The following is a 27,525-nucleotide window of genomic DNA, read 5'->3' as shown; positions in this document are numbered from 1 at the left end:
GGATTCAGAAAAGCAGCTGGACACTAAAACCAGGAGTGTAGCCTTCAAGGGAAATGTTTCCTTTGTTAAAACCGAAATTATTTAACAATTACGCAACACTTTCTTAATCACGGGCGCCCACGCACTACCTGATCGAACACTTCGAAGTGGCGCAGCACGGGGTCGGTCCAAAGCCGCGCTCCACTTCTTTACGAGCCGTTCAAATAGATCGCACGCTAAGGTCTTCTAAGAGAAGCTTACCCAGTTGCACGGTTGTCATTTATGAAGTGATACACGTTGAAAGAAGATATGCAAATGTATTAAATGTGACTTTTTTCCAATTGGTGAAATCGAAATCGGCGCTTTAGGGCAATAAGAACAGTGTGCAATTTTTACTTAAAGCTATCAGTCTTGGCTGTAATTAATCACAATACTGTGAGAGCAACAGGAGTAGTATATTACTAGCGTTAACATAAGAAGCCTACTTGTAGGTCAGTCGGTTTACGTGGTCAGTTTTGTTTATTTTCATGTACGAGTAAATTTATAAACTGCGTTATATGAAAAGTTATTCATGTTATGTAACCTAATTTAGTATTAAACATCGCGTAATAAAATCAGCAACACGAATCCACACAGGGCAGCACTTTGTCACGTGCTTCCCTGGCAGGCGCACGCGGGCCTCACATTGTTTACTGTTGTCATGGCTACACGGTTTAAGCAATTGCTGAGATAGAGTATTAGAGTGAAACGCGCGGCCATCGTAGCCAAGGATCAAGAAAACGTACATATTTAGGAAGTTTTATTTTTGCATATAGGCGGATTTTTACGTTTTGAGTTGACACGTGTTATCTCAGAATGGCAAAATCGGCGTATGGAGGAAAAAGCTTGTTACATAACTGGGTAGAAGAGGTAAGGTGATTTTCATTTGAATTCTCGTAAGAAATAATTAAGTACAATAAAAGTACTTTATGGGTAGAAGAGGTACGGTGATTTTCACTTGAATTCTCGTAAGAAATAATTAAGTACAATAAAAGTACTTTATCGCTTTTAATTTATGTCTCGCCAAAATTACTTTTATACATGACAGCATTTTTTATCAGGGTGATTAGTAATTGATACATAGGCCTACTCTTTATGTCGAGGATTTTTTTCCAGAAGAAATTTCCAAAGTTGAAAGATTCCAAAAGCTGCTGGCATTAGTTTCAGACAAATTCCTAAGCGAATGGCTGCTTGATTAACTGATGTGCTTTACAGGTGTTTGAAAACTAAAATACACCTTTCCTTAACAAATGGACAACGACAATACGACTTTGTCCATCCTGCACAGCCACTTTCCTCAGCCACCAGCACCTAAACCTGTGGGATTCAGGGACAGTTTGTATCCATTGAATTTACAACTAATCAACAGCTACTCATTCTGATCATTTGTATGAGTTGTTTATTTTGTATTATATCTTGTAGTCATTGGTGGTTGTTACTTTTTAATTACTGACACTGCTTTTTGGGAGACATGCAAATCAGAATCTTATTGTAACGTACATACATGACAAAAACAGCTTAAAGTTGAATGGGCTTAGACACAGACACACACGTTATTTTCAAGTTCAGAAACTCCTGTATAGTTAGTACCTGCTACATACACACACACATTAAGATTCATCCATCCATTAACAAACCATCCTCCCCCAGTTCAGAGTTAGAGGGAGGCAGAATCTATCTTGGCAACTCTCCATATAGGATGGGCACCAACCCCAGAAGTAATGCCAGACCATGACAGGGCACAGTCACCTAGTATATTTACCAATTAATGAAATAATTGAAGAGTAAAGGAAACCAGAGTGCCAGGATGAAAAACCCACAGAGAAGGATTTGAGGACTTAAACCTCTTGAGCGGTGAGTCAATAGCACTAATAACCGTCCCACAGTGTCATCACTTAAAAACCATGCTTTGGCATGTGATGTGTCAAGTAAAGCAATAAAATCTAATTAAACGTACTAATCATCTCAAAATTACATTTTAAGGATTTTTACTTCTTTAAGTCTTATATGAAGTTTTTAGTTATAGTAGTCATTTCATTAAAGCATCTTATCAAAGACTGGTGCCCTCCTGCATTGCAGTCCTACCACATAAGAAGCTTCCTGTGATCCTGAATAGAAGAAGCCAGTTATATATGGAAGGATGGAAAAGTCATAGGAAAATGAAATGGTGCTTTTTTGTGAGAATTTTTAATTGCTCAATTACCCATTACATTACTGCAATAGTGAAAATTTAGCAAAATGTCTGAATTATTACATTCAAAGTTTAGTGTAAATAACAACTTAATTACAGAGCAATTTTTATATGCTTTAAATGATTTGTTTTATATGTGAAACAAAGTTATAAAATAAAAAAGTTTACCATACTTTTTATGAATGTAAGACATGAATTCTGTGTACAAATGAATTATTACTTACTTAAAACAGCATAACATTCATAACACTTTTTAATACATACAGGGTCACAGGGAGCTGGTGTCTATTCTGGAAACATGTGGTGCAAAGCTGGAACAGACCCTGAATGGGAAATCAGTCCATCTCAGGGCCCATTCTTGGACAAACCCACACATGGCCAATTTAGAATTGCCAAATATGTACCTGTTTGGGAAGTGAGTGGAAAGCCCATGCAGAACATGCACACTGTTCGCACTTGAAATGACCAGGCCCGGCTCCTGCCACTGCACTAGTATTCCTCCCTGCATACTCCCTGAAAAACACTGGATCTAAAATAGCATTTTACTGGGTGTAGCACCATTGCTTGACAAAGAACCATTTACAGCAATTCTGGGAAGGGCTCTCTGCATGTGAAGCTGGTTCTGAAAAGGTTCCGAATATGCAGAGAGAACAAAAATGTCTAGTAGGTTACCTAGCATAATTTTAACAGATTTTGAAAATGTATGTATGTAGCAAGACTCCTTTTAAAATCACAAACCCAGTGGTATTCCACAAATCTAGCTAGTATCATTTAGTCATTGTTATTTATGAAACCTCACCTGGATCTAAATAAATCAAAATTCTTTCTGGAACCTTCATGTGAACAATGTTTTTGGGTACTAAAAATGGTTCCTCTATTCATTATGGCATTACTGTGAAAAACCACTTTGCCACATTTGCTTTTAAGAGCCTATGTGATAGATTCACCACTGGAGAAGCTCAGCAAATGAAAACAGAATAAACCAAGTTTTTTCAAAAATGTCTGCCCTTGCTGGGAGAATTTTAATACATAGTTTCTGTTGAGGCAAAATGATCACAATCTTCCATATTTGAACTATCCTCACACTTCCAGTGGGGTTGGATGTAGAAACTTTACAAGGATTACATGTAGACATTGGATTTAAGTCCAGGACACTGGAGCTACGAGGCAGCAGCACTACTCACTGTGCCACCTAAATTTCACTCACACAACATTTCAATTAGAATATAGGTGTTGTTCTTAATGAAACACGTTATTTCTAACAAATGTTAGTGGTGTCATTATGCCAAAATATTTATAATTTCGTACAGTTTGTGTCTGTAGAACAGAAGAGATCAGTACTTCATGCTTTTTCTCTAATTCTTTTCACAAATTTTATTGATACAGTTACTTAATCATGAGTACACACAGGTGCAAAACAGATTAGATTAGCTGATTGGTCCTTTGTTATTTACATCTTATTGTTAAATGTCAGATAAATAAGACAATTACAGGCAATTAAAGACCCAGAATGAAGCCTTTTAAACCTAAAAGAAGCTATTAAGGCTTCTGAGTCTTAACAACCAAGTCAATTAAAGTAAAGACAAAAACATTTGATTCATTAGTACTAATAGTTGACTTCTAACTAAGAAATTAGGTTGAATGAAATCTGTAGTTACTGCAGCCTTCCAAGAACCTAGTGTGACACCCATGCATTAGCTTAATAAAAACAATGTAATTTTTGATTTATTTTTGTTTGTTTTTTGTATTTTCTCTTTTTATCATTATGAGTTCCCCCTGGTTCTCCAATTTCTTCCCCCATCCCAATGCAGGTTGGGTTGATTGGTAGCACTAGATTGGCCTGTTATAAGAGCCTGGACATGTGTGTACCCTGCAATGAACTAGTGTCCCGTCCAGGACAATGCAGATGGTGTTGTCCCCTACCTCTCCAATACCCAATACTCAAGAAAATCACCTTTAGTCTAGCTCTCCTCAAACTGAAATACCATTTACAGACTTGACATGTCCCAAGTGTGATATCACATCACTTTTATATGGATATCCTGCCATCATGTAACAGTACCTAATACCTAATACCTGTATATGAATTTGTATGGCTTTTTACATTGAGCTCACTTGCAGTGCTTCTTACAAGACATTTGCAATGCTGATCTTCTCATAATCAAAATTTTATAAGCTTTAGCTGTTACAATAACAGCAGTTTCTCTTCTTAGTAGACAAGTGCTAAACAAAGTAATTTTAGTATTCTTACTTGCATGTTTTCTAACCAATTTGCAACACATTGTTACTGTCCAGCACCATGATTAGATTATTCCCATATTCCTTAAAAAAGATGTGTCTACAGAAAGTTCATCATCATTGTCAGTTTGACAGCCATGTTTACTCAGGTTAGTCAGTTACCCCTGAAATCATTTTGCTTCAATCACCGCCATCCTGGATATCCTTTGGAGTGAGACCTATTCTTATTATATGTTACAGCCATGTCTTCTTCATTCTCCCTCTGAGCTTCATTATCTCCACTTCCATCTTGGTTTACCTCTTCACCCAATCATTCTATACCTTTTACTACATATGCCCCAAATCTGATAAATCTGTTTCTCTTTAGCACAACACCTATTGCCTCCACACCAGGTCTTGCTTTCATCTCAGCATTCGTCTTCCTCTCACCCCATGACTGTTATATTACAACCAGAATTTCTGTACATTTTATTATGGTTATGCTGGGTTCCCTCCCCTGACTGGTGGGTCAGATTCCTTTTTTATGTCTTTTTTTGATTAATTTGTTTATTTTTATTTTGTAATTTATATATAAACACTAGGGGGCTTCGCTCACCAACCCCTGTGTTTGGTTTTCTGGATACACACTTTCAAGATTTTTTTGTTCTTTGAATTGTTGCTATTTCATTAGTTTCACTTTTATTTCGGAACTTCGTTAAAAACAATATTTGGAATCTTTCGAGTCCCAACATGCTGAATCTTTTAAATGAGGTCCGTGAGACATGTGTTTAATGACTTTGTACTATAATTCAATATAGGTTTCTCTGTTTGGAATTTCAGCACAGACAAAACAATCTACATCATCAGCAGTTAATATTTTTTTTGCAAAGTAACCAATAAATGCATGTGAGGTAAACCCCGTTTTTGAAATTCTCTGACTTAAACTTCAAAGCCTTACAATATTTACATACTTATGACATATCACCTATGTCCATATATTTGATCTCCATTCGCCTTTTCATTATTTCTCCGAGTAATAATATCTGCTTTGTTTGCGCTAATGTGATGTTTACTTTCTTTGTTTTGATACTTTCATTTTTTTCTGCTTTCATATTCTGTATCTTGCTCTACATGTTTTTCACGCCTTCGTTTTTTTTGAGTCCTTTCAATTCCACTGTTTTCATTATCTCTAACCTGCTCTGCATGTGTTTGGCACCCCTTGTTTTTTAACCTCTTTATGACGTTTAACTTTGTTTTCTAATCTTTGTCTTTTATTTCTGACCATGCTTTGTCCTGCTTTTTTTTCAATGGCATCTGGTCTGTGGTGATTATTTTCCCTTTTTTCAAGTAATAATTTCCATTTGTTTGCGCTACTGCGATCTTTACTTTCTTTTTTTTGATACTTTCTAATTTTCCTGCTTTCATATTCTTTAACTTTCTCTGCATTTGTATTGCGCCGTTTTTTTGAGCCTTTCAAATTCCACTGCTTTCATAATCTCTAACCTGCTCTGCATGTGTATAGTGCTAACGATTTTGAATGTCTTTATGAAGTTCTACTTTGTCTTTTACTCTTTGTCTTTTAATTCTGAGCCTGATTGGATGTGCTTTTTTTTAATTCCACTTGTTCCGGGCTGATTATTACTTTCCTTATTTTCTGAATTTGCACCTAGATTATTCTTTTTCTTTTTTGCTCTTTTTTCTTTCCAATGCTTTTGAGTCTCTTTTCTCCTCGCTGCTCTTTTTTCTTCGCTTAGTCGTTGACGTTTCATCTATAACGTATTGTCCTTTTACGCTTTATATGCGCCAAGAGCCCTGGATCTGTGTATGCTCAAATCCTTCACATGACTGAGTGTTTTGCTGCCCGTGGTCTTATTTTATATTGGTTGTAAGTAGGGCGTGTCTTGCAAGAGTCTCATGTTCTACGTCCCCGCGAGACGGTCCTGAGTCAATCTCTTGGTACAAAGTCTCATGTTTAAGGTCCCCGCGAGACGCTCTGTGGCCAATCTCTTTCGTCTTGCGGGTCTTTTAAGTGTCTTCCGTGAAGATCACATCTCATCTCCCTAGTCTTTCTCTCCCAGGATTTTTTTTTATAATAGAGAGTTATTAATTATTTGCATTCTATGTTTTATTAGTTTTGTGTATTATTTAATTTCGATGTGATTAGCTTGTTCTATTATATTCTATGGGCTTTGTGGGTGTTTTTCCAAGGGGCAGGGTCACCTGTCCATCTCTTGAAAGGGGCCGCCCTTAGCCTCAGAAAGGCTGAGGGAACACATAGTTCATTGCAGTATGTTGTATGCGCTGGACACTGGTGAGTTCGCTCTGATTATTGCTTGTATTTGCTGTCAATTCTCTGCATTTTTTGACGTCTTTGCTCTGTTTCTTGACCTCTCTTTGGATTTGCAGTTTTGGGACTTGTTCACCAGTGGATTGCCTATTGTGTTAAGGCAACTCCTCCTGGGCCTTTTATGTTCCTTTGAATTTTTGTGCAACAGAGCATTTTTGATGATAAATTTTTCATTCTATAAATATTCTTCATTTGCCCTTCTGTCATTCAAGCCAAAAGTTGACAGACCCTTCCTCTTGTGGGTTTTTTTTGTTTGCAATAGTTTTTTGGGACTTTATTTGAAGTTCACAATATATATTATGTCCTAGCATTGTTTTTAATTTAGTTTTTATATTTATATGTATTTTCTGTTATGTTTGTAATTATATTCTATCTTGTTAAATCTTCTTCTATTTAGTGTGTTTTGCAGGTGGTTTCCCAAGATGCAGGACCACCCTGACGTCACTGCTGCTGAGAGCACCTCCCTGGCTATATATTTAGCCTGATAAGAGGCTTTAGCAGCTTTTAACTGAAGTTATCTAAGAGTATTTGAGTTTTGCCATTTTCTTTTTCTCCTTTGATGGTTGTTGAATATTTTTTTTCTATTGTTTTTGGATTCCTTGGGGGAATTCCTGTGGAAACAGGCAACACAACTTTAGAAAATAGCCTTGCCTAAAACCAAAACAAGATTGGCTTTGAAAACTGATGTGAAAAAAATAATAATTTTGAAAAAAGCCTCCAAACAGAAAATAAATATAAGAATCAAATTTGCTTGGTAAGAACACTCCCAAAATGACATTTAACTGATTTTTAGTGGTGAAAGAAAAATGAAATACCAATGTCAATCATTCTCATCTCTGTTCTTTCCAGATTTGCGTCATTTTCTGCTTTCATCAGCCAATTCTCACTCTCATAGAGCATACTACTTTTCACACAGCTTTCAAAAACTTTTTCCTTCAATGTCCATTAGAATTTCTTTGATGTATGTCTTCCCCTGGCAGTCACTGCTGTGTCACACCTTCATCAGCACTCAACATACAGAGTATCTCCTAAATAACAGAACTTTTGTGAAAAACAACTCCATTGCTATTTTCTAGATTTGCACTTACTACAGTAGTCTTCTACACTCTTCTGACACACTTTCTTCAAACAAAGGCCACACTTGTTGCCTGTAGATTAGCCTTCACACCACTACATCTTCTATTCACCATCTGATGACAATACCTGTAGTGGAGTGAATTTCTTCCAATACCATTACCACATAAGCCCTATGGCCATTCACCCATGTTTTCTATACCTTGTGTCCCTTTCTTCATCTTCAACTACTGCGCATTCCTTCCAAATGGGCTTTCCATTTCAAAATCTTTTCTTTCAATTCTGCATCACTTTTTGCTTCAATACAATATCATTGGCATAAAAGAGCTTCTCTTCATTATCATGAAAAGCAACAGACTCAGGATGGATCCCAAGAGCAGCTCTACCTTAACCTTAAATCTTCCACTATTGACATTTCTTGTTTCCTTATTGAGTACATTGATATCACCACAGAAATTAACCATACATCTGCACCTGATGCTTTCAATGCCCACCTTGCAACCTGTGTTAGATATCCTATCACACGCCTTCTGTAGATCAACATAATGCTTTCCGTTTGTCTGATGCTTTTCCTGCATTCACCTGACAACAGAAATAAAGGAGAATGGAATGGCCTTTGAAATTTAATGGAGAGCAATTAATGGAATCTGTTTCCACATGTACTTAGTTAAGATCTTTCTTCTGCATTTACTATTTTATAATATTATTTACTGAACTTATTCCAGCTTTGGTTACATATTAGGATTGTTTTTTCTTTTTTCACTTTTTTCTAACAGCAGCATTGAATATTTTGTTGTTGTGGTTGTGTTTTTTTTTTTTTTTGTAAAAGCGTTTTTAAGGTTTAAATCTTACTGCTTTAGAATTTTGCCATTTGTAGTTTTTTCTTCATCGTAGTTCTTCTTCTGTTTTTTATTTATTTTTTGAGTTACTTTATTGTCAGCTGTATTTTTTTAAAACTATTAGTTTGTTGTTTCAGTTGTACTATATGCCAATTTATGTTTTTGGTTTGCCTATTTGATATGATTAGGTTAGTTGTTAATGCCTTGATTGCGTGGCTGTAAATGTTTTTTACATTGTGTATTCATTGTTATGTATTTATTCTCTGACATATTTTTGTATTCAGAGGGCAACAGCTTCTTTAGATAGTGAGGCTTCCTCAAAGACTCCATTAGAAGCCAAGGCACATAAACATGGACACAAGGGCATCCTATCTGTAGATGTGACATCAAAATTTTCAAACACTACAACTGTGAAAGAAGAATACACCCCTCCCAAAGGACAGCAAGTACGAATGATGGGTATGTACGCTTCGTTTGTTTGTTTATTTATTTAATATTTATCAGCTTTCATGGTGAAACATTTTCAAAAGGAGTCAAGAATATAGCAAAGAAGAAAAGAATGCAAATATTGAGTATGAGTTAAAAAAATAAAATAAGTACAACTAACAGCAGTGATAAAATCAAAAAAGAGAAAAGATATTTGGTATGTGGTATTGGCAAATTGTCTGAAAATACTTCTTTATATTATGTTTACACTTTATTCTTCAGTATGCACTTAAACGCTATCAAACACTGAAAGAACATAGCTGGTTAATTGTAGGGTTGGCTGTAAATAATTATAGTTGCTTGAATATTTTACATTTGCTCAAAAAAACCTAATTAAGGGGCTTTTATTTAAAAAAATCAAATTGATTTTAAAAGGTAGTGAGAAAGAAGAAAAATAAGATTCAAAATTCTATGATACTATGATACTCTTGGCTAAAGATAACAGTAAATGTGATTGGCCAATTAATGTAACTGTCAGCTCTAGACCTATACTGATTTCATAATCATAATCTAACTGCAAAAAATCAACTACATCCTGTTCAGGAAAGGAAAATTATGTTTATCTAAAACATGTTTATGATGGATCCACACATGATGGTATAGTAAAATAAGAAACGTTTTTTTAAGTGTAAATTCTGTGGTGAGTAATATTCTCTAATTACTGCAATTTTTGTTTTGGTAGTATTCAATCAGAGACAGTCTATGAACAATGCTGTTGATGCCTCACAGAGGCATCAGTGGTACAAAAATATAATCAGTATTACGCACGACACCAACCTGTGAAACAGTCAAATTGAGATGACTGACAAGCAAAGACTCCTATAAGAAATGGAGAGAGGAGAGTAGTGACTGGGAGTGTGGCACCGGTTTGAAATGCCAAAGCAGAGAGAACTGGTGAACTTTTGTTGGGGGTAAGTCAGTGAGATAGGAGTATATACAGTGCCACAGAGGAGTTTTATGCTAATTGCTTTTTCAATGGTCATCTACAACTGATTGATGCCTCATTGCATGTTCGCTCTTACAGCATACATTGAATTCAAATTTGTAACAGACGTACAAGGAAGATTTTGTGTTAACTTTTTTTTTGTGATCTAATATTATCGAAGTTTAAATAACATTAATAAACAATAGAAATAAGAAAACCAACAGGTTTCCTATAAACAGTCAAAAGAAAACAATTATAAAGACACTAGACAGTAAAAATACTAACCAACGCTCACCCACTCACAAGTTAAAAGGGTGAAAAGAAAACAGCCTAAACAAAACCTAAGATGGAAACGCAGCCCAAATGCTAGACTCTATTGAGATTGGTTGTAAGAAGCAGAAAAAGTACAGTGACATCAACCACTGGGATGTCCGACTCCTTAGAATCTTTACTAGAAAATGCCATTTTGTAATATATGAAGTGGATGACTCATTGATCACTGATGCTGAGAGTTCTTAGAGCATAAGATTATAAAATTAGGCTAGCCAAGATGAAAAGGAGATGCAAACATCACATTTCCAGGGTGAAGCAAATGATGTCTTTGCTATTGAGCCTTGACAAAACAGCCTTTGCTGGCAAAACACTTTTTAGGAGTAAAATAAGTGTGATGAAGAATCCTAAATTGAATGTTTTAAAGATTGGATTTCTTAGATGAAAATAAAATACTTTTTAAAATAGAATTTTGAGAAAGTGGGAGTGTTGAGGGAAGGTCCTTCTGCCAAACAGAGAGAATTGGTGAAGGTCGATATGAAGTCTTGAACACACAAGCATATACAGTTGAGATGCCACAGGTCTTCAGGTAGAGGATAGAGAGTTGTAGAAATTGTCGAGGAGATAGGCGGGAAGAGTGGACGATGGGAAACATTGGAATTTTTAAGAACAGACCTTAGTTTTAAGTGAAAAAAGAGGAGAATGGGAGTCCAAATTCAGACTTAAGGGACTGGTTTGTCTGGAGCCCAAAATCGTTAAAAAAGTCACCAAGAGTGGAAATGCCTAGGGAAGCCCATGAGGGAAATGAAAAGGGACAACCACCTATACAAAAAACAGATAGTTTTAAGATTTTATATTACCTTCAATGTGCCCTGGTGAGGAAAAAATGCCTTCTCTTAACACTATTTGAAAGTGGTTTGATAAATTCTAATCTACTGATACATGAATGTTAAATGAAAACTAGGATGAACAATATCCCAACTCATTCAGAAGAATATATTTCTAATAGTGGAACTAATTTGAAAAAATAATTAAAAAATAATATTTAATACAAGATAAATAAGCATCGTCCACTGGTTATTTTTAGAATACCTTACTCCTTATCTGGTACCATTACTCAAGTCAGTAATTTAAGTGACCATTTGTACCATCCATTCAAAAACCATCTTATCCTTGCACTGCACCAATTGTAAAGAAGCATTTGTTTCTCTCCACTTTACTAAAGCTTACAATAAGCATTTACACTGGCAGTGATATACATCAGAAATCTATTCCCTGTTTTGAATGATATACAGTATTTCCATCATTAGTTGTCTGTGTGTAGCTTTGCTGTCACTATGGTAATAATCATCTTCTTGGGTCCCAGTATGGTATCAATTTTAAAGTTTCGGTCCTCAGATTAAAAACTTTAACCATCCTTTGTGTAAAAGATCATTTGATTTTCTATTTCAATAATTAGTAAGAGGGTGGCACAGTGGCGCAGTGGTAGCGCTGCTGCCTCGCAGTTAGGGGACCTGAGTTCGCTTCCCGGGTCCTCCCTGCGTGGAGTTTGCATGTACTTTTTTTGAGGGTGGTGGGACAGACTGAAAGCCCTCAATCTTATAATCACATCTTGCCGTTGATACAAGTTCCACTGGTGAAGGGGGTCGGTTGCTCTCCTCCTGGACTTCTTTGCTGGAATCAAATATAATATAATGGATTTTTTTTTTAAATAACTAAGAAAGTACCTAAAGGTGTTTTATGTAATTATATCAGATTATTTTTTATTACTTTACAAATTCTATTACAAAAAAATTAACATGGTGGCGCAGTGGGTAGCACTGCTGCCTCGCAGTTGGGAGACCTGGGGACCTGGGTTCGCTTCCCGAGTCCTCCCTGCGTGGAGTTTGCATGTTCTCCCTGTGTCTGCGTGGGTTTCCTCCGGGCACTCCGGTTTCCTCCCACAATCCAAAGACATGCGGTTAGGTGGATTGGCGATTCTAAATTGGCCTTAGTGTGTGCTTGGTGTGTGGGTGTGCTTGTGTGTGTCCTGCGGTGGTTTGGCACCCTACCCGGGATTGGTTCCTGCCTTGTGCCCTGTGTTGGCTGGGATTGGCTCCAGCAGACCCCCGTGACCCTGTGTTTGGATTCAGCGGGTTGGAAAATGGATGGATGGATAATTAGTAAGAGGGTGGCACAGTGGCGCAGTGGTAGCGCTGCTGCCTCGCAGTTAGGGGACCTGAGTTCGCTTCCCGGGTCCTCCCTGCGTGGAGTTTGCATGTACTTTTTTTGAGGGTGGTGGGACAGACTGAAAGCCCTCAATCTTATAATCACATCTTGCCGTTGATACAAGTTCCACTGGTGAAGGGGGTCGGTTGCTCTCCTCCTGGACTTCTTTGCTGGAATCAAATATAATATAATGGATTTTTTTTTTAAATAACTAAGAAAGTACCTAAAGGTGTTTTATGTAATTATATCAGATTATTTTTTATTACTTTACAAATTCTATTACAAAAAAATTAACATGGTGGCGCAGTGGGTAGCACTGCTGCCTCGCAGTTGGGAGACCTGGGGACCTGGGTTCGCTTCCCGAGTCCTCCCTGCGTGGAGTTTGCATGTTCTCCCTGTGTCTGCGTGGGTTTCCTCCGGGCACTCCGGTTTCCTCCCACAATCCAAAGACATGCGGTTAGGTGGATTGGCGATTCTAAATTGGCCTTAGTGTGTGCTTGGTGTGTGGGTGTGCTTGTGTGTGTCCTGCGGTGGTTTGGCACCCTACCCGGGATTGGTTCCTGCCTTGTGCCCTGTGTTGGCTGGGATTGGCTCCAGCAGACCCCCGTGACCCTGTGTTCGGATTCAGCGGGTTGGAAAATGGATGGATGGATAATTAGTAAGATAATTAAGCAATGTTATTTTGGATTAAAGCATTAACAACTATCTTTTAAAAGTCTATCTAGCCAATCTGTCCATTTTCAGACCCAGATAATCCATTCACGTGAATCTGGACAGATTTGGACGCAAGGCAGAAACCATGCCTAAAGTACCAATCTTAGCAGATGTAAAGGAAGGAAAAGTATCATCAGAACAGAAATTTTGACTGGGGCCATAGAGCTTGAAAATGATATAATTAAGGAGTGCCAATAAATTAAGTGTAAATATGATTTATATAAATACAAATTATTAACATAAATATGTATTTATATGTTTTCACTTCCAAAGTTAAAATTTGTATTAAATAAGAAATTCCAATTTTCCACAATATTTTATTAAGAATTCTACCTTTTGTGTGCACCACTATACAGTGTTCGGTTTAAATAATATATTCATAAACTGTGCTGTATGTGTATTGTAGAATTTAGGAGAGGTCTATTGAGTAATAACCCATAGGATTCATTTGAACCTTTCCTGTTGTTTCTAAAAGTAATTATCATCAGTGGTTGAGTAAATGAGTTGTCTTGTTCATTTAATACAATAAAAATAAATGATATTAAATGTGATAAGGCTGGCATCAAACTTACCCACTTCAAGATAGAGCCCTCTTTAGTATGTCAGATTACACATCTAGGAATCACAGGGTATAACAGACTGCATGACTCACGACATTTTCAAAATATTGTGAGCTTGCATAATTTTTTTCAACTAGTTAATCCTACTGTCTGACAGCACTGATGGTTGTATGAATGTTTTCTGGGTTTGGTGAGTTTCATCTGCCTTTTTCCTTTTTCCATTCTATTGTGGTAGAACAAGCACAAGATATTGGACAGACAAGGCCTCTTTTCTGTTTGTGTGTTTCAATATGCCTAGTTGCTTTTTACCTTTTGGACACATTCTAAGCATTTTACACCCAGCTGTGCTCATTGATTGTCAGCTCTCGCACCCATGGAAGACTGCCAATACGGCTTTAAGACAAGACCTAACTGTTTAATTTTGTCATTGTGAGTTGTAGAGTGATTTGACTGTGTCACTAGGGTCATTGCATTATATGACTGGCAAACATATGGCGAATGTCCTTGCTAAGATTATGTAAATGAAGGCTATGGGTGGAAATTTCTGAAAAAGTCATGAGTGTGGTACCAGGCTTATTAAAGTGATATTACTGAGCTAAAGCTGTATCAAATATTAACAATGCTAAGAAACAAAAGGGGAATAAAATAACAAAAAAGTAGTTTTGAACTAGTCAGTTCTGCAGTAGGCTCTAAGTAAGTGCTTCTGTGGGACGATGTGGCTCCAGCAGACGTAGCTCCAATAATGAATGCCAACTTCCAGATGACTCCTTTTTTGTATTTGGGACCGAAAGAGTCCTAAAGTAGGCTGTATCACCTGCTTTAGGTGGGACAGAGAATATGGAGCTATTTATAATGCTGTGAGCAAGATAATAAAGTACCCAATATTTGTAGCATTTTAATTTATATTTTCAATTTACAGGTGCGAGAACAGAATTCTTAGCTAATCAGCTATATCAAACTATCAGGTAAGTGATTTCATGTTTTAGTTTCACTGGTTAAGGTAATTTGTCAAGAACAGTAATATTTTTGCCCCAACTATCTTGGATTTCTTGCCTGTTTTCCTTGGCATCTCAAATTAGGGCTTGGAAACACAGTTAAGGAGCTAGTGATTTCATCCAGAGTTTTCCCTAACTGAAGAGGACTTTCCACTTAAATTTCAATGCCTTTATTACCTTGGCCATTTTTCATCTTGAAACTTTAACATATTGAGCAATTTTCATCTTTGAGGTTTGTGTTAAACATGCCCCCAAAATTAGCCCTGTGCTAAAGTTAATTGTGCAAAGTAATTAAACATTACTTTGTAGTTATTGCATTTAACACATTGATGAAGAGCCACCTGCTTTCAATCGAATTTGTATTTGTCATTTACCCAAACATTTCTTAATTCTATTAGTTACCTATGTATGTGAACATATATATATATATATATATATATATATATATATATATATATATATATATATATATATATATATATATATATATATATATATATATATAGTGTATGCCATGAGGGTGCAAGCAATTTTCCCCAGGGGCCATGCAGCTTTATGAAATAGGTAATAGAATAATTAAAAAAATATTTGATATCTCTTGACCTTAAGCATCTTTCATCTGTTTTCATGTGTGTGAATGTCTCTTCACCGGTGCTCCCTCTCTTGAATGTGTTCCCTCATGCCTGCTTCTCAGACTCTGTCTCCTTTCAGGTTTTATACTTTCTGTCTTTTGAAGTTGACTCTCTTAGCATGCTTCTTACATCTTTACTAAAGTGTCTTCATTTTCGCTCCTTCTCACGTAGGTGTTCTTGTTAAGCATGCTTCTTAGATTATTTTGTAAGTTTTATGCTTCGACGAACACTTGATTAGCATTATAGTACAGCAGTTAAGGCTACAATATGCACAATTCAGAAGAATACAGATGTGTATTATTTTTAGCCTTGCAATTGAACGTTGGTTTGAAATTTTGGTGCCATTCAATTTTATTGTGTGTGGGGTTGATTCAGATGCTCAGTGTAACAGTTTGCTGGAAGGTCTGCCCTAATGTGAGTGGACAGTTGAATAAATATCTTACAAAACATATTCTTAGACATACATTTTAAAGACATCTCTGGCTGGGTTGGAAGTTTAATATAATGTAATGTCTTACTTAAATATACTTTTAGAATATCATTTACTGAATGTCTGAATTTATGAATTAACATCTTGTTATTATTAACCAAAAAAAAGTTTTTTGAAAGTAATATAAAAAGTTTGTTATACCATCGCTACAATTATTAATATAGTTTTACACTTTTATAGTCTAAAGTTCTTGGCATCAGAATAACAGTTGTTAGTCAAACCACAAGCTATCAACAAAAAGAATAAGACATTTGGAAGTCTTAAAATTCCTTTTCTGAGATTGGTTCCTAAATTGCACACACAGATAAGATTTATCCAGCTATTGCAGTAGGACAAATTTAGAGAAAAGCTTTTGTGTAACCAGCTGTATCAAATTGGCAACACTGTTCAGTTTACAGTTATTTGAGTCTCTTATGCTTCCCTTACATTTTTATGTACCTTTTTGAATCATAATTTCACTTCATCATTTTGGTGACCATTTTAACATTTACTTATTACCTGACAGCAAGCTTTAGGCAATTATGTGAAAATGTGTTTTCAATTATGTCAGAATGTGTTGCCTAAGCTGATTTTTCATTTACCCTGTAAGTGCATTTCAGAGCAGATTTCTGGTAATTGGATGGGAATGGAAATTAGAATGGCAGAGTAACTCTTTACAATCCAGCACATATTATTGTGTCTATAAGGAAAAATGTTACATTGAATAAACACAGATTTCCAAGCCTATGCAAATACGAAATTTAATGAATTCTTTCTTTCAAAACAAGGAACATTAATGTAATGAATATGTTAGTTCCTAAGTACTTTTTATCTTTTTTTAACTGCTGCAGTGGATTCAGTAAGTATTCAGATCCCTTTACTTTCTGCACACTTTACTGTGTTGCAGATTTAATTTTAAATGGATAGCATTTGCCATTTTTGATCATCGGTTTACACTCAATAACCCTTAATGACAATGTGAAAACATGTTTTCAGAAAGGTTTGCAATTTTATTAAAAATCAAAAATTGAAATCTCTCGTTCATATAAGTATTCAGACTCTCAATGTAGTACTTTGTGGAAGCTGCTTTGTCACCAATTCAGTCTTCGTAGGTAAGTCTCTAAAAGTCTTTGCACCTCTGGATTTAGGCAGATTATTCCATTCTGCCTGGCAGACCCTCTGAAGCTCAGTTATATTGGATGGGAAGCGTCAGTAAATTGTCATCATCAGGTCTCTCCACAGATGTTCTATGGGGTTTGAGTCTGGGCTTTGGCTGGGCCACTCAAGGACAGTGAGAGACTTGTCCCAAAGTCTCTTCAGTATTGTCTGGTTAGTTTAACTTTGGTCATGCTGAAAAGTTAACCATCACTACATTATGAGAGCATGTGCACTCTGGAGCAGATTTTCTTCAAGGACCTCTCTTATTTGAATGCATTCATCCTTCCCTTAATTCTGACAGGTCTCCCTGTGCCTTTTGCTGAGAAGCACCTCCATAACATAATACTGCTATCGCCATGCTTCATGTTAGGGATGGCATAAGGTAGGTGATGACCTGTGCCTAGTCTTTGCCAGAAACAGTGCTTGGAGTTCTATCCATAGTGTTAATTCCTTAATTTGTCAAAAGTCCTTTGAGTGTTGTTTGGCAGTCACCAAGTGTGAGTTAGCCACTCTACCATAAACGCTTGATTGATGAAGTGCTACCTAGATGGTCATCCATTCAACAGATTCTCTCATCTCAGCAGAGGACTTCTGAAGTTCTGCTTAGAGTGACCAACTCTAAGAAGAGTCCTGGTGACTTCTTTCATTTCACAATTATTGTGGCCACTGTGCTTCTGGAAACATTGAAATCTTTATAAATGGTTTTATACCAATATCCTGATCACTGTCTCACCATTCACTCACAGTTTGATTGTGGAGGTCAATGGACAGTTCCTTGGAATTCATGGCTTGATTTTTTCCTGACATTCAGTGTGAATTGTGGGACTTCATAAACACAGAGGTGTGCCTTGAGAAACAATGTCCAATCAATTCAGTTTACCACAGTTGGACTCCAGTCAAGTTCTAGACAAATCTCAAGGATAATTAAAGCAAACAGGATGCACCTGACCACAATGTGGAGTGCCACAGCAAAGAGTCTTAATACTTATATAAATGAGGGACTTCAGCTTTTCATTTTGAATTAATTTCCAAGGGGTCTGAATAATTTCTGATTCCACTGTAGAAGTGAGAAGGCCATTATGTTTCTGATTCCATTGCATGGTTAAAATTACTGCTGAAAAATTCATTTTTTTAAAGACATGTAGGACCATGAGAATATAGGGGATTATTAGTACCCTTTTTACCATACCAAAACACGCCATTTTCTAAGCCTGCTGAACCCTGAGCAGGGTTGCTGAAGCCTGTCCCAGCAAGCAGAGGGTGTAAGGCAGGAACAATCTCCCAGACCTAGGAATGACGTTAAGAATGAAAAGTGCCATATTTGTGTTTTTGGACAGTCAATCAGCACCAGCTATTGGTAGTACACATACTTAACTGCATCTAACTGCTTAGCTGCTGGGGTAGCTCTGAAGAAGATCCCACCATGCCTCCTGAATTGCCATCTCACCACTGAAGAGAGCAGGGAGCAAAAACTCATCATGTAACCACAGCAAATGCAATCCTTATCTTGAAGATATAGATCTTGTTAACACACTTTTATGACTGCATTGGAAGGAACTATGGTTTTACAATATATAAAATAATGCATTATATGCATTGTAATGATTCAGGTGATTAAAGGTCTCCACTTTACAGAAAGTCTTTGTTAGGCTTAATATTAACATTCAGTGAATAGCAGTAAAACTTTCAATTATGATGACCTTCTAAGTCTATATTACTTCTTACATTTTCATGTGTTTCAGCCCTAATGTTCAGCCTCACATTGTTTTAAAATGTAAGTAAATATGTATTTTATACATGTATTGGTTTCTGCATGTACAATTCAAAAACAGAAAAGGGAAATAGATTTGTCTATTGGCAATGTGGCAGTGGCATAGTGTGTCTACAGCATTTACAGTAGGGCACATTTGTACCAACTGATTAAATTATACTGAAGCAAACTCTGAAGGGCTGAGATGGGAATACCCACAGCAGGGAATGAATTAAACAAAAAGGGACAGGCAAAATAGAAGAAATTAGAAAACCTGGAAAAGCACTAATCAGAATTGTCAACCAGCAAACATGAAGTTCAGAAAATAAAACAAAACAACACCAAAAATTAATTTTTTGTATAGCCAAAATCACAGACCCTGTTTTTTGAAAGCCCCCAAGCCTTGACTTCCAAAGAAAACAAGACAACACTCCTAAAAAGAAATCCTTGTAGGGAAAAAAATGGAAAAAGTCTAAGGAAAGCAATTCAGAAAAAAACCCTTCCAGGTAGATTGGGTGTGGAATAGGTGTCAGAAAATGGGATAAATACAACACACAAAACAGAACACAAGTAATCCTCTTCACAGAGCTAGATGGCCAATCTATCATTGCCTCATAAGAAATACAATACAATAGTACAAAGTACAAGGCAAAATCCAAAAATACATTATACTACATAATAAATACAGAACTGCCAAATATGAGAATAAAGATTTGTTCAAATGCATCAAAAAACAATCTAGAAACTAATTAACATAAATGAAAAACAACAATATCTGCTAATTGTAGAACCACTGCCAGATTATAGAAAAGGAGTGAGACAAGCCAGACTCAGTCACATTCCTGGAGTCCTTGGCCATCAAGTTGCCTTTCCCCCATTGGCCGTTCTACAGCTGAGTCAGTGCTGGGCCAGCCAATCTGATGAAAGGACCCTTCTACCCCATAATTACAGTTCTTTTTCATCTGAGATAACTTTTCCGTAGGCAGGCAAACAACTTGGCAGTAGAGCAGTGGCACCAAGTGCCACATGAGAATACAGAGAAGAAACAGAACAGATGAGGATTAGTTTATAGTTAATAAATATCATATTACTTACTTTTTAGTACTAATGACTAACAACAGAGATGCAGTATGCACAGCTAATCAGCAGGTCCACTCAGGGTAAAAATCTTTTCTAAAGAAATTTCTATGTACCAATTTTTACTTTTTTTTTTAAAATAATGATTGTATGGTTACATCACAGTCTGTGACCCTGATAACCATGTGGAAGTTGCCAGTATCATTGCCATACATAACAAGGCTGCAGACAAAACTTTTAAAAAGTGCAAAACTTCAGCACATTGCCATCACCGTTATAACAATAAAAATAGATTAAGTGTTAGAAAAACAAGATGTCTCTCTATATATACTCTAAAAGGAAATCCTTGAATGGAAAGCAAATGCAAGGCTACGATACGTGATAATCTCGAAAGACATTTAAAAGACCCACGAGACCAAGGAGACTTGCCATGGTGTGTCTCGCGGGGACCGTAAACATGAAAGTTGGTGCCAAGAGATTGTCCCAGGGCCGTAGCAAAAAGGACAGTGGCTGTACAGGCTTTAAAGAGATCGAAGGGTAGTGCGACAGCAGCTATAACCCCCACCCCCCCCTTCCGAAACATCCTGCAAGAAATAATACAAACACGCCCGGGGCAAGTAATAAAAGACAGGTATTGCTTTACCAACGTCACGCGAGACCAGGCAGTAAGCCATCATTTAAAACAAGTCAACAGACCTCTAAGCTAGCAGTTGTTGGATTGCTTTTGGCAGGCAAGCATCATGTGCTCGGAGCTCTTAAAGCAACGACATGCGACAGGCAGAAGAGGCAGCTAGGAAGCAGCAAAAAGACAGCAAATGATCCAAAGGCATATCCTTAGCGTATGTTCAGCCACAACACCCTTCACAACACAAGCAGTATTATACGTCTGGGAAGAAAGAGATGTAACCAGGCACGTGGCCGAAAATAAAGGACAAGTATTGTTTTTACAAAAGTTTTTAAAGTAAAAGTGAAAATAATGCATATGTAACAATTCACAAGAAAATAACAATCTCTTTAAATTGTAGATTGCCTGCCTAAGGTAAAGTCATCCCTGATGAATGGGGATGTGGGAATGAAGGGGTCCTTTCATCGGATTAGCGCTATTTCAGATGTGGAATGGCAAAATGGGGGAGACAGCTTGATGAATGAGGTCTCCAGGACTTAAAACAAATCCAAATCATATTATGTGATATCATCTAATGTGAAATTCTACTCCGTACTTCTAGAATTTTTATTTTTATATTGTATTAACGATTTATTTTGTTCTATGTATTGTACTGTACGGCTCAGAATTAAAAGACAATGAGTAAATTGACAAAGTGGAACTTCATAATGACGTTTACAAATGTTGGCGCTAAACACATGCAGAGCAGGTTAGAGACTATGAAACCAGTGAAATTAGAAAGGCTCAAAAAAAAAAAAACGGCGCTATTCACATGTGGAGAAAGTTAAAGGATATGAAAGTAGCAAAATTAGAAAGTATAAAAAAAGAAAGTGAAGATCGCAGTAGCGTAAACAAACAAACTGCCTCATTTAACTATTCACCAGTCTAACTTTGGTTTTGCACAATAATTACTACACTATTGCACCTTAACACTTAATTCTACTTTATTCACATAAGTTACTTATTTATTATGTTCTACTATACTGTTATCTTTTGATCTATGACATTTTGTTAATCTAACTGATATTCTTCTAACTTTGCACAGTTTTTGGTAAGCGGATCAGGATGCATTTCACTGCGTGTTGTCCTGTATAACTATGCATGTGACAAATAAAGAATCTTGAGAATTTCAAAAACAGAGTTTACCGCACATGCATTTATTGGTTACTTTGTTAGTGTATATATATGTATCTGTCTGCTTATTTAAAAAGCTAAATTTACCCCAGGAGTCAAAAACGTTCTGTCTAGCCCTTGTACAAAAACCTAGACAAAAGCTGGAGTATGACCTTGGTAACCCCATGTACTTTTGGAACTGTGAGAGGAAAATAGCACGACTTTACAGACAGGAGTCCAATGCAGAACTCTACTTGCTTTTTTACTTTGTAAAAAAAAATTATTAACTGCTGATGATATAGATCGTTTTGTCTGTGCTGAAATTCCAAACAGAGAAACCTGTCCTGACCTCATTAAAAAGATTCAGCATATTGGGACTGGCGAGATTACAAATATTGTTTTTACAGAAGTTCTGAAATAAAAGTGAAACTAATGAAATAGCAATAATTCAAAGAAAAAAAAATCTTAAAAGTGTGTATCCGGAAAACCAACCGCGGGGGTTGGTGAGCGAAGTGAGCAGGGGCAAAGCCCCCTAGTTTATATTAAAAAATGGAAAAATAGATAATCATGACACCTCAAGCCATGATTCAACTGTGACATCAATCTCATCCATTAAAGTTTCTACTGGTGTAATAAGAGGTGCCTAATAATAAAGTGCCTTGACCTGACCTAAGTGCTAGTGTTTATTCATAATGTTACTTCTCTGTGGGTTTTTTTCCTTTTTTTCACTATTTTTGCCTGCTTAGATTACATTGATTTGCATTCTTTTCCCTCAACTATTACCAAACAATTCTTGATAGACGTATCAAGGTTATAATTATGACTCATTATAGTACAAGCATCGCAAGTGGAATCCATCGAGGATGAGAAAACTAATGGTTCATTTCCGTTTTCTCAAGTCTCTCATTTATTAGATCTGCAGGTGTAGCATGGGGTGTTACTAAACTGGCAATCAATTTTTTTCTAACATGAAAGGATTAGTTTCTTGTAGTTAAAATATCTGGCATATCTTATAGAACCTGAAAATCCCTGTAATGGATTGGCAGCCTTCCTATTCTTGGCAGGATAGGCACCAGCTGGCTTTAGTAAATGGATGTACAATTTCAGATGTTCGGTCAACTGTTCAACATCTTGAACGTTATGTTTAAGATTTAAAGGCAGCCTACTACTTAGCTTGGCATTGGCATTAGATGATTTGAGTAGTGATTTAGGGGCAGTTTGTGTACAGTCAGCTGTGTAATCCATAATTTGCCATTTCCAATTCAGTCCATCTTCCCTCATTCAGCTCTATTCACTCTGCCTTGGGTTATTGCAACACTGAGTTAATGGTCCCTGCCCATGAGGTTTAATAATTTTTGATTTCTGGCTCATCTTCAGTCATTTTAAAATTGCAGATTCACTCATTTTCTGCTGCAAGATATAAAATTACATATACTGTATAATTTTGTGTTTTTTGGGAACATTCGTGTCTGGGTTTCTGCCATCTGGAGTAATTATGTACATGCTATGAAGAGCCTGCTTCCTTTTTTAAGACATTTTTGAGCACTGTAGAAAAAGACAATTCAAACAAGTAATTGTTGTGGTTCAGCCAGGGCTCTGTTGCTGGTCTGTTCTCTTTCATTAGGTGTGTTTCTTTTTTATTTTTTTGTTTGATTATTTTTCTATGTTAACTTTTTTGTTTAGTAATATTTGTTATTTCCGTGTAATGCTTTTTGGGTTTTTTAAATATAGTGTTTTTGGAATTTATGTTATTTTATTATTTGCCTTCCCTATCTTTTGTGTGTTAAGCCAAAGTTCTCCTGGCACTGCAGCTGTGGGGACAGCCATTGGCCTATATAAAGGCCTGAAAGGCCTCCAGCCTATTGTTAAGGCGTTAGCTCATACTCGTGTTGTTCAGCTTACCTTTCTTTGATTCAACTTTTTAAAGTTCACTGTAAATTATTGTTTTAATGATCTGATTTATTAAGCCTTTGCTCTTGACTGTGGATTAGATTTTTTAATTACGGATTAGGATTTGTTAGTTTTTGTGTTTCTTCAAGGAAGCAACATTTTCCATTGTCTTTTATTGTTTTTAAATTCACGTATTGTCTAAATGTAATAATATATTTTTCTTCTTTGAGCATTATTGTTATAAAAAGTGTCATGGTTCAGCCAATATTCTGCCCAGTTGAGATTCAAATGTCTCTTTTATATATTTTTATGTTAACATTGAGGATTGAGTAGTCTCTTTATGTCTGTCATTTTTTTCTTGTGCACCTTATGTTTTGTGGGTTGTTCCCCAAGAGTCAGGGCCATCTGCCCATCACCATCAAGGGTCTGCCCTCAGCCCATTAAAGGCTGAGAAAAACCCACAGTCCCTTGCGGTACATTGTTAATGCACTGGCATTAGTAAGTTTTGTTGGATTCTGTTTGAAAACTTTATGGTTTTTGGCTTTTGTGATTTTTCTGGATATTTTGAACCCTTGGTCTTTTTTTGGACTTGTTTGCTTTTGATTGCCTTGCTGTTTCAGGCAACTCCTTTTGCCTTTTGTATTCTTCGGAGCTTCACTGTTTTTCAGAGCACTTTGGTGAAAATAAATATTTTTTATTTCTAAAGATTCAGCATTTGCCCTTGTTACTTGCTAGGGTTGCCAATTTCCTCCTCTAGTGGTCATTTTGAGTATTTTTCAGGACCTTATGCTTAGGAACTCTTTATTTCATAGCAAAAAATATCCCTGCTTTCTTCTTTAGGCTGGAAGTCTTTAGGTTCCTCTCTCTCTTTCAGGAATTAGCAGGTCATCAACTCAAAAACTCAATCCCATGAGTGTCTAGTTTATGATATGTACTGATTATTCCAGAAGTAATTATTTAACAATATTTTAGAAAAAGAGCATGCACTTTGCATGCTTTGTGCGTACAACTGGATAAGTGATGTGCAGATCATGCAACACCAGTAACATGAGATTTGTTTCTCTTTTTTCCATTGATGATTTTTACTTTTTTTGCTATTTTACAGTATGTGTCACTATTGGTTTCTGTTATATCATAACGCTTTCCTCTCCACTCTGCATTAAAACATAACATTTTTCAGCCATCACTAAAAACTACATGGGGTAAGTAACATATAAAAAAATATACTTTTTGGGTGGAGTATTCCTTTAACTGGTGATCATTTCCTGGTGTCACTTGGTGTTAACTGTGAGTGTGACTTGTGCTCAGAATTTTATAAAATTACGGTTAACCACAGGTCAGGCCCAGGGTGATGTATAATGATCCACTTTACATTTGTAAGCTCAAATAATGCTCGGGAGAGGATTCTGCTGCCATCTAGTGACTGAAATAGCATCATGCTAGAAAGAATCATGAATATTTGTATGCTTTTTGCCACTCCAAGATAAGTCATCAATATTCATGAGTGGGTTGGTGCCTCCAGCTGAAAACACTAAAGCAAAGGAAAAGCTGTAAAGGCAATTTTAGAATAAACTGAAACTGAACCAATGCTTGAATCAAGCGATAGCAATGACAATGTGAAATGGTCATCAAACATTGACATGGAAAGTGAAACTGATGCAGGATTCGGCACTGTACGACTGAATCATTGTGTTATGCCCAGTGAATTTGGTTGCGTGAAGCTTCAGCATGGTGTGACAGTAGCTATGTGACAAAAAGGCAAAATAATAGTGCTCAAGTACAAGGACAAGCAAGACATTTGCCCCCTAAGCACTGTTCACAATGTGGCAACTGTCAATGTTCATGTCAGGGGAAATGTGGAAGTCATTTAGCTTTGTGCTATGGTAGCCTGCAGTAACACAATGGGCGCGTCAATCGTTCAGATCAAGCACTGACATTCTACCCTCTCTTGTACAAGCAGCAGAAAAAAGTGTGCAAAGAAACACACTTCAATAACCCAGATTGCAACATCAAGCTGTGAAGTGGTGAATTCCTCAAAATGTATCACACAACGGATGTGTACTAAATCTGCATTAGTATACCAGTGGACACTAGACATACATTTTATGCTGTATTTATATTGACTTTTTGGCTTGATCTTCCATGGGTAAACATGACACTAAGAAGGTTACTGACAAATATTGCCAATGATCTACTGAACAGTTCTTCCTAATGCTTCATGCTTTTTCAACTTTTTTCCCCATAGTTTCCTTGACTGATCCATATCCTCCCTTCAAAGTGTCAAAACATGATTCTTACACTGTTTACTAAATCTTGTGAAGTTATTTGTGGTTGAGAGATCTGCCTCACATTCAGAATAATGCCTTATAGTTGAGGATGTGTGAAATGCTTTGTTAGTTAGCAGCACAACATAAAGAAAATTTTAGCTAGGAGGATATTTTCATAATCATTAAATCTTAAATGTGCTATTAAACAAGAATATGCAACTATCAGACACTTTACAATTCTCCTGATTCCTACTGTAATTCTGCATTACAATTCCCTGATCAGACCGTATCAAGTTTCGTTTTTGCTATTAACTTTCTTCAACATCTGCTTCTCTTGATTTTACTTTGATATATTGCTTTCTCCAGTAACACAAATAGAGTCTGCTATTCTGCCCAAAGGAATTTATGGTACGCTTTCTTGACATGTCAGGTGACTTTTTATGAGGCATTCTTAAAGTAGAATTGAATTCAGTAGCAGTTTGTAGTGGCCACGTGTGAACCATCTGCTGCGTCTAATGGGAATCTCAGGGGTGTCTGTCTGGCTTCCGTGCTTGGGATCTGTGTATTTGCTTTCTGTGATGGGTATAGCAGCTGCTATGCCTTTTTAAACATTCAGCTACCTGGATCACCTGCTAGTCATTTTTTAAATATTTTGTATAGACTAAATATGACTAGATACAAAGAGTCTTGTTATACATACTAAACTTATACTCTGAAGATATTACTACATTTACATTTACTTTGTTGCCATGGATTTGTTGAAATGTAATTAAGTAATGAATGAGTAATATTCTTTTAACATGGAATTCTTTTAGTGAATAATTCATTTAATCCTTGCTACTATGTGTTATTTAGCTCTAAATTGGCTTAAGGCAGTTTGGAAAATGAATGAATTAATGAATACACATTTTATTTAGCTAAACCTTTTAATTAAAAAAAAGTAATTAAAACAGAAAGTGGTGAAAAATTATTCATGTCATCCATTTACATGTGCAATAAATAATGTTCACCACTTGAAAGGTTTCTCAATTTATTTGTATACAACATGGAAAAAAGAGGATTGAATTTGGCTTTTTTGACATTGATCAACTGAAAATATAATCTAAATTAGTTACAGACAAAATAATTGATCCAACAAGTATTCACCCCCCTTTCAAGTCGGTATTTATTAGATGCAGCCTGTTTGCACAGGTCTCTGTCAGCTTTGTACACTGTAGTTTTTCCTCACTCATTTTTGTAAAAGTTGGGCCAGTGAGTAAAAAGCATGTTTCACGTCCAGCCATAAATTCTCTGACTCCACTGCAGAGCATTAATTTGTTGCTTTTAGTCATTCTTGTGTAGCTTTGGCTTTATGCTTGGTTTTGTTGTCTTGCTCAAAAACAAATCTTCTCCCAAGGCAGAGGCATCTTGTAGACTGCATCAGGTTCTCCTCCAGGATCTCCGGTTATTTTGCAGCATTCATTTTTTCTTTTACTTCGACAAGCCTTCCAGGGCGTCCTGCAGAGAAGCATCCCCCAGAATGATGCTGCCACCAGCATGCTTCATGGGAGTGCTAGTGGACAAACACCTGGACAAACTGATAAGGAAGGCAGGCTCTGTTATAGGCACAGAGCTGGACAGTTTGACATCTGTGGCGGAGTGATGGGCGCTGAGCAGGCTCC

The 27,525-nt window shown here is 36.6% G+C and overlaps 1 protein-coding gene across 1 annotated transcript in view; it reads left to right on the top strand.

Annotated features, from left to right (window-relative positions):
- The first annotated feature begins 702 nt into the window (after nucleotides 1-702).
- The window catches only part of spag8 (sperm associated antigen 8), a 43,648-nt gene continuing 16,825 nt past the window's right edge, over nucleotides 703-27,525 (top strand). The window contains exons 1-3 of the mRNA XM_028805968.2: nucleotides 703-888; nucleotides 8,971-9,145; nucleotides 14,769-14,814. Coding sequence (XP_028661801.1) covers nucleotides 835-888; nucleotides 8,971-9,145; nucleotides 14,769-14,814 — 275 coding nt within the window. The 5' untranslated portion in view covers nucleotides 703-834. The remainder of the gene's footprint in view (nucleotides 889-8,970; nucleotides 9,146-14,768; nucleotides 14,815-27,525) is intronic.

This window comes from Erpetoichthys calabaricus, chromosome 7, assembly GCF_900747795.2.
Source record: "Erpetoichthys calabaricus chromosome 7, fErpCal1.3, whole genome shotgun sequence".
NCBI lineage: Eukaryota > Metazoa > Chordata > Cladistia > Polypteriformes > Polypteridae > Erpetoichthys > Erpetoichthys calabaricus.
This window is presented reverse-complemented; position numbering and strand designations above follow the sequence as displayed.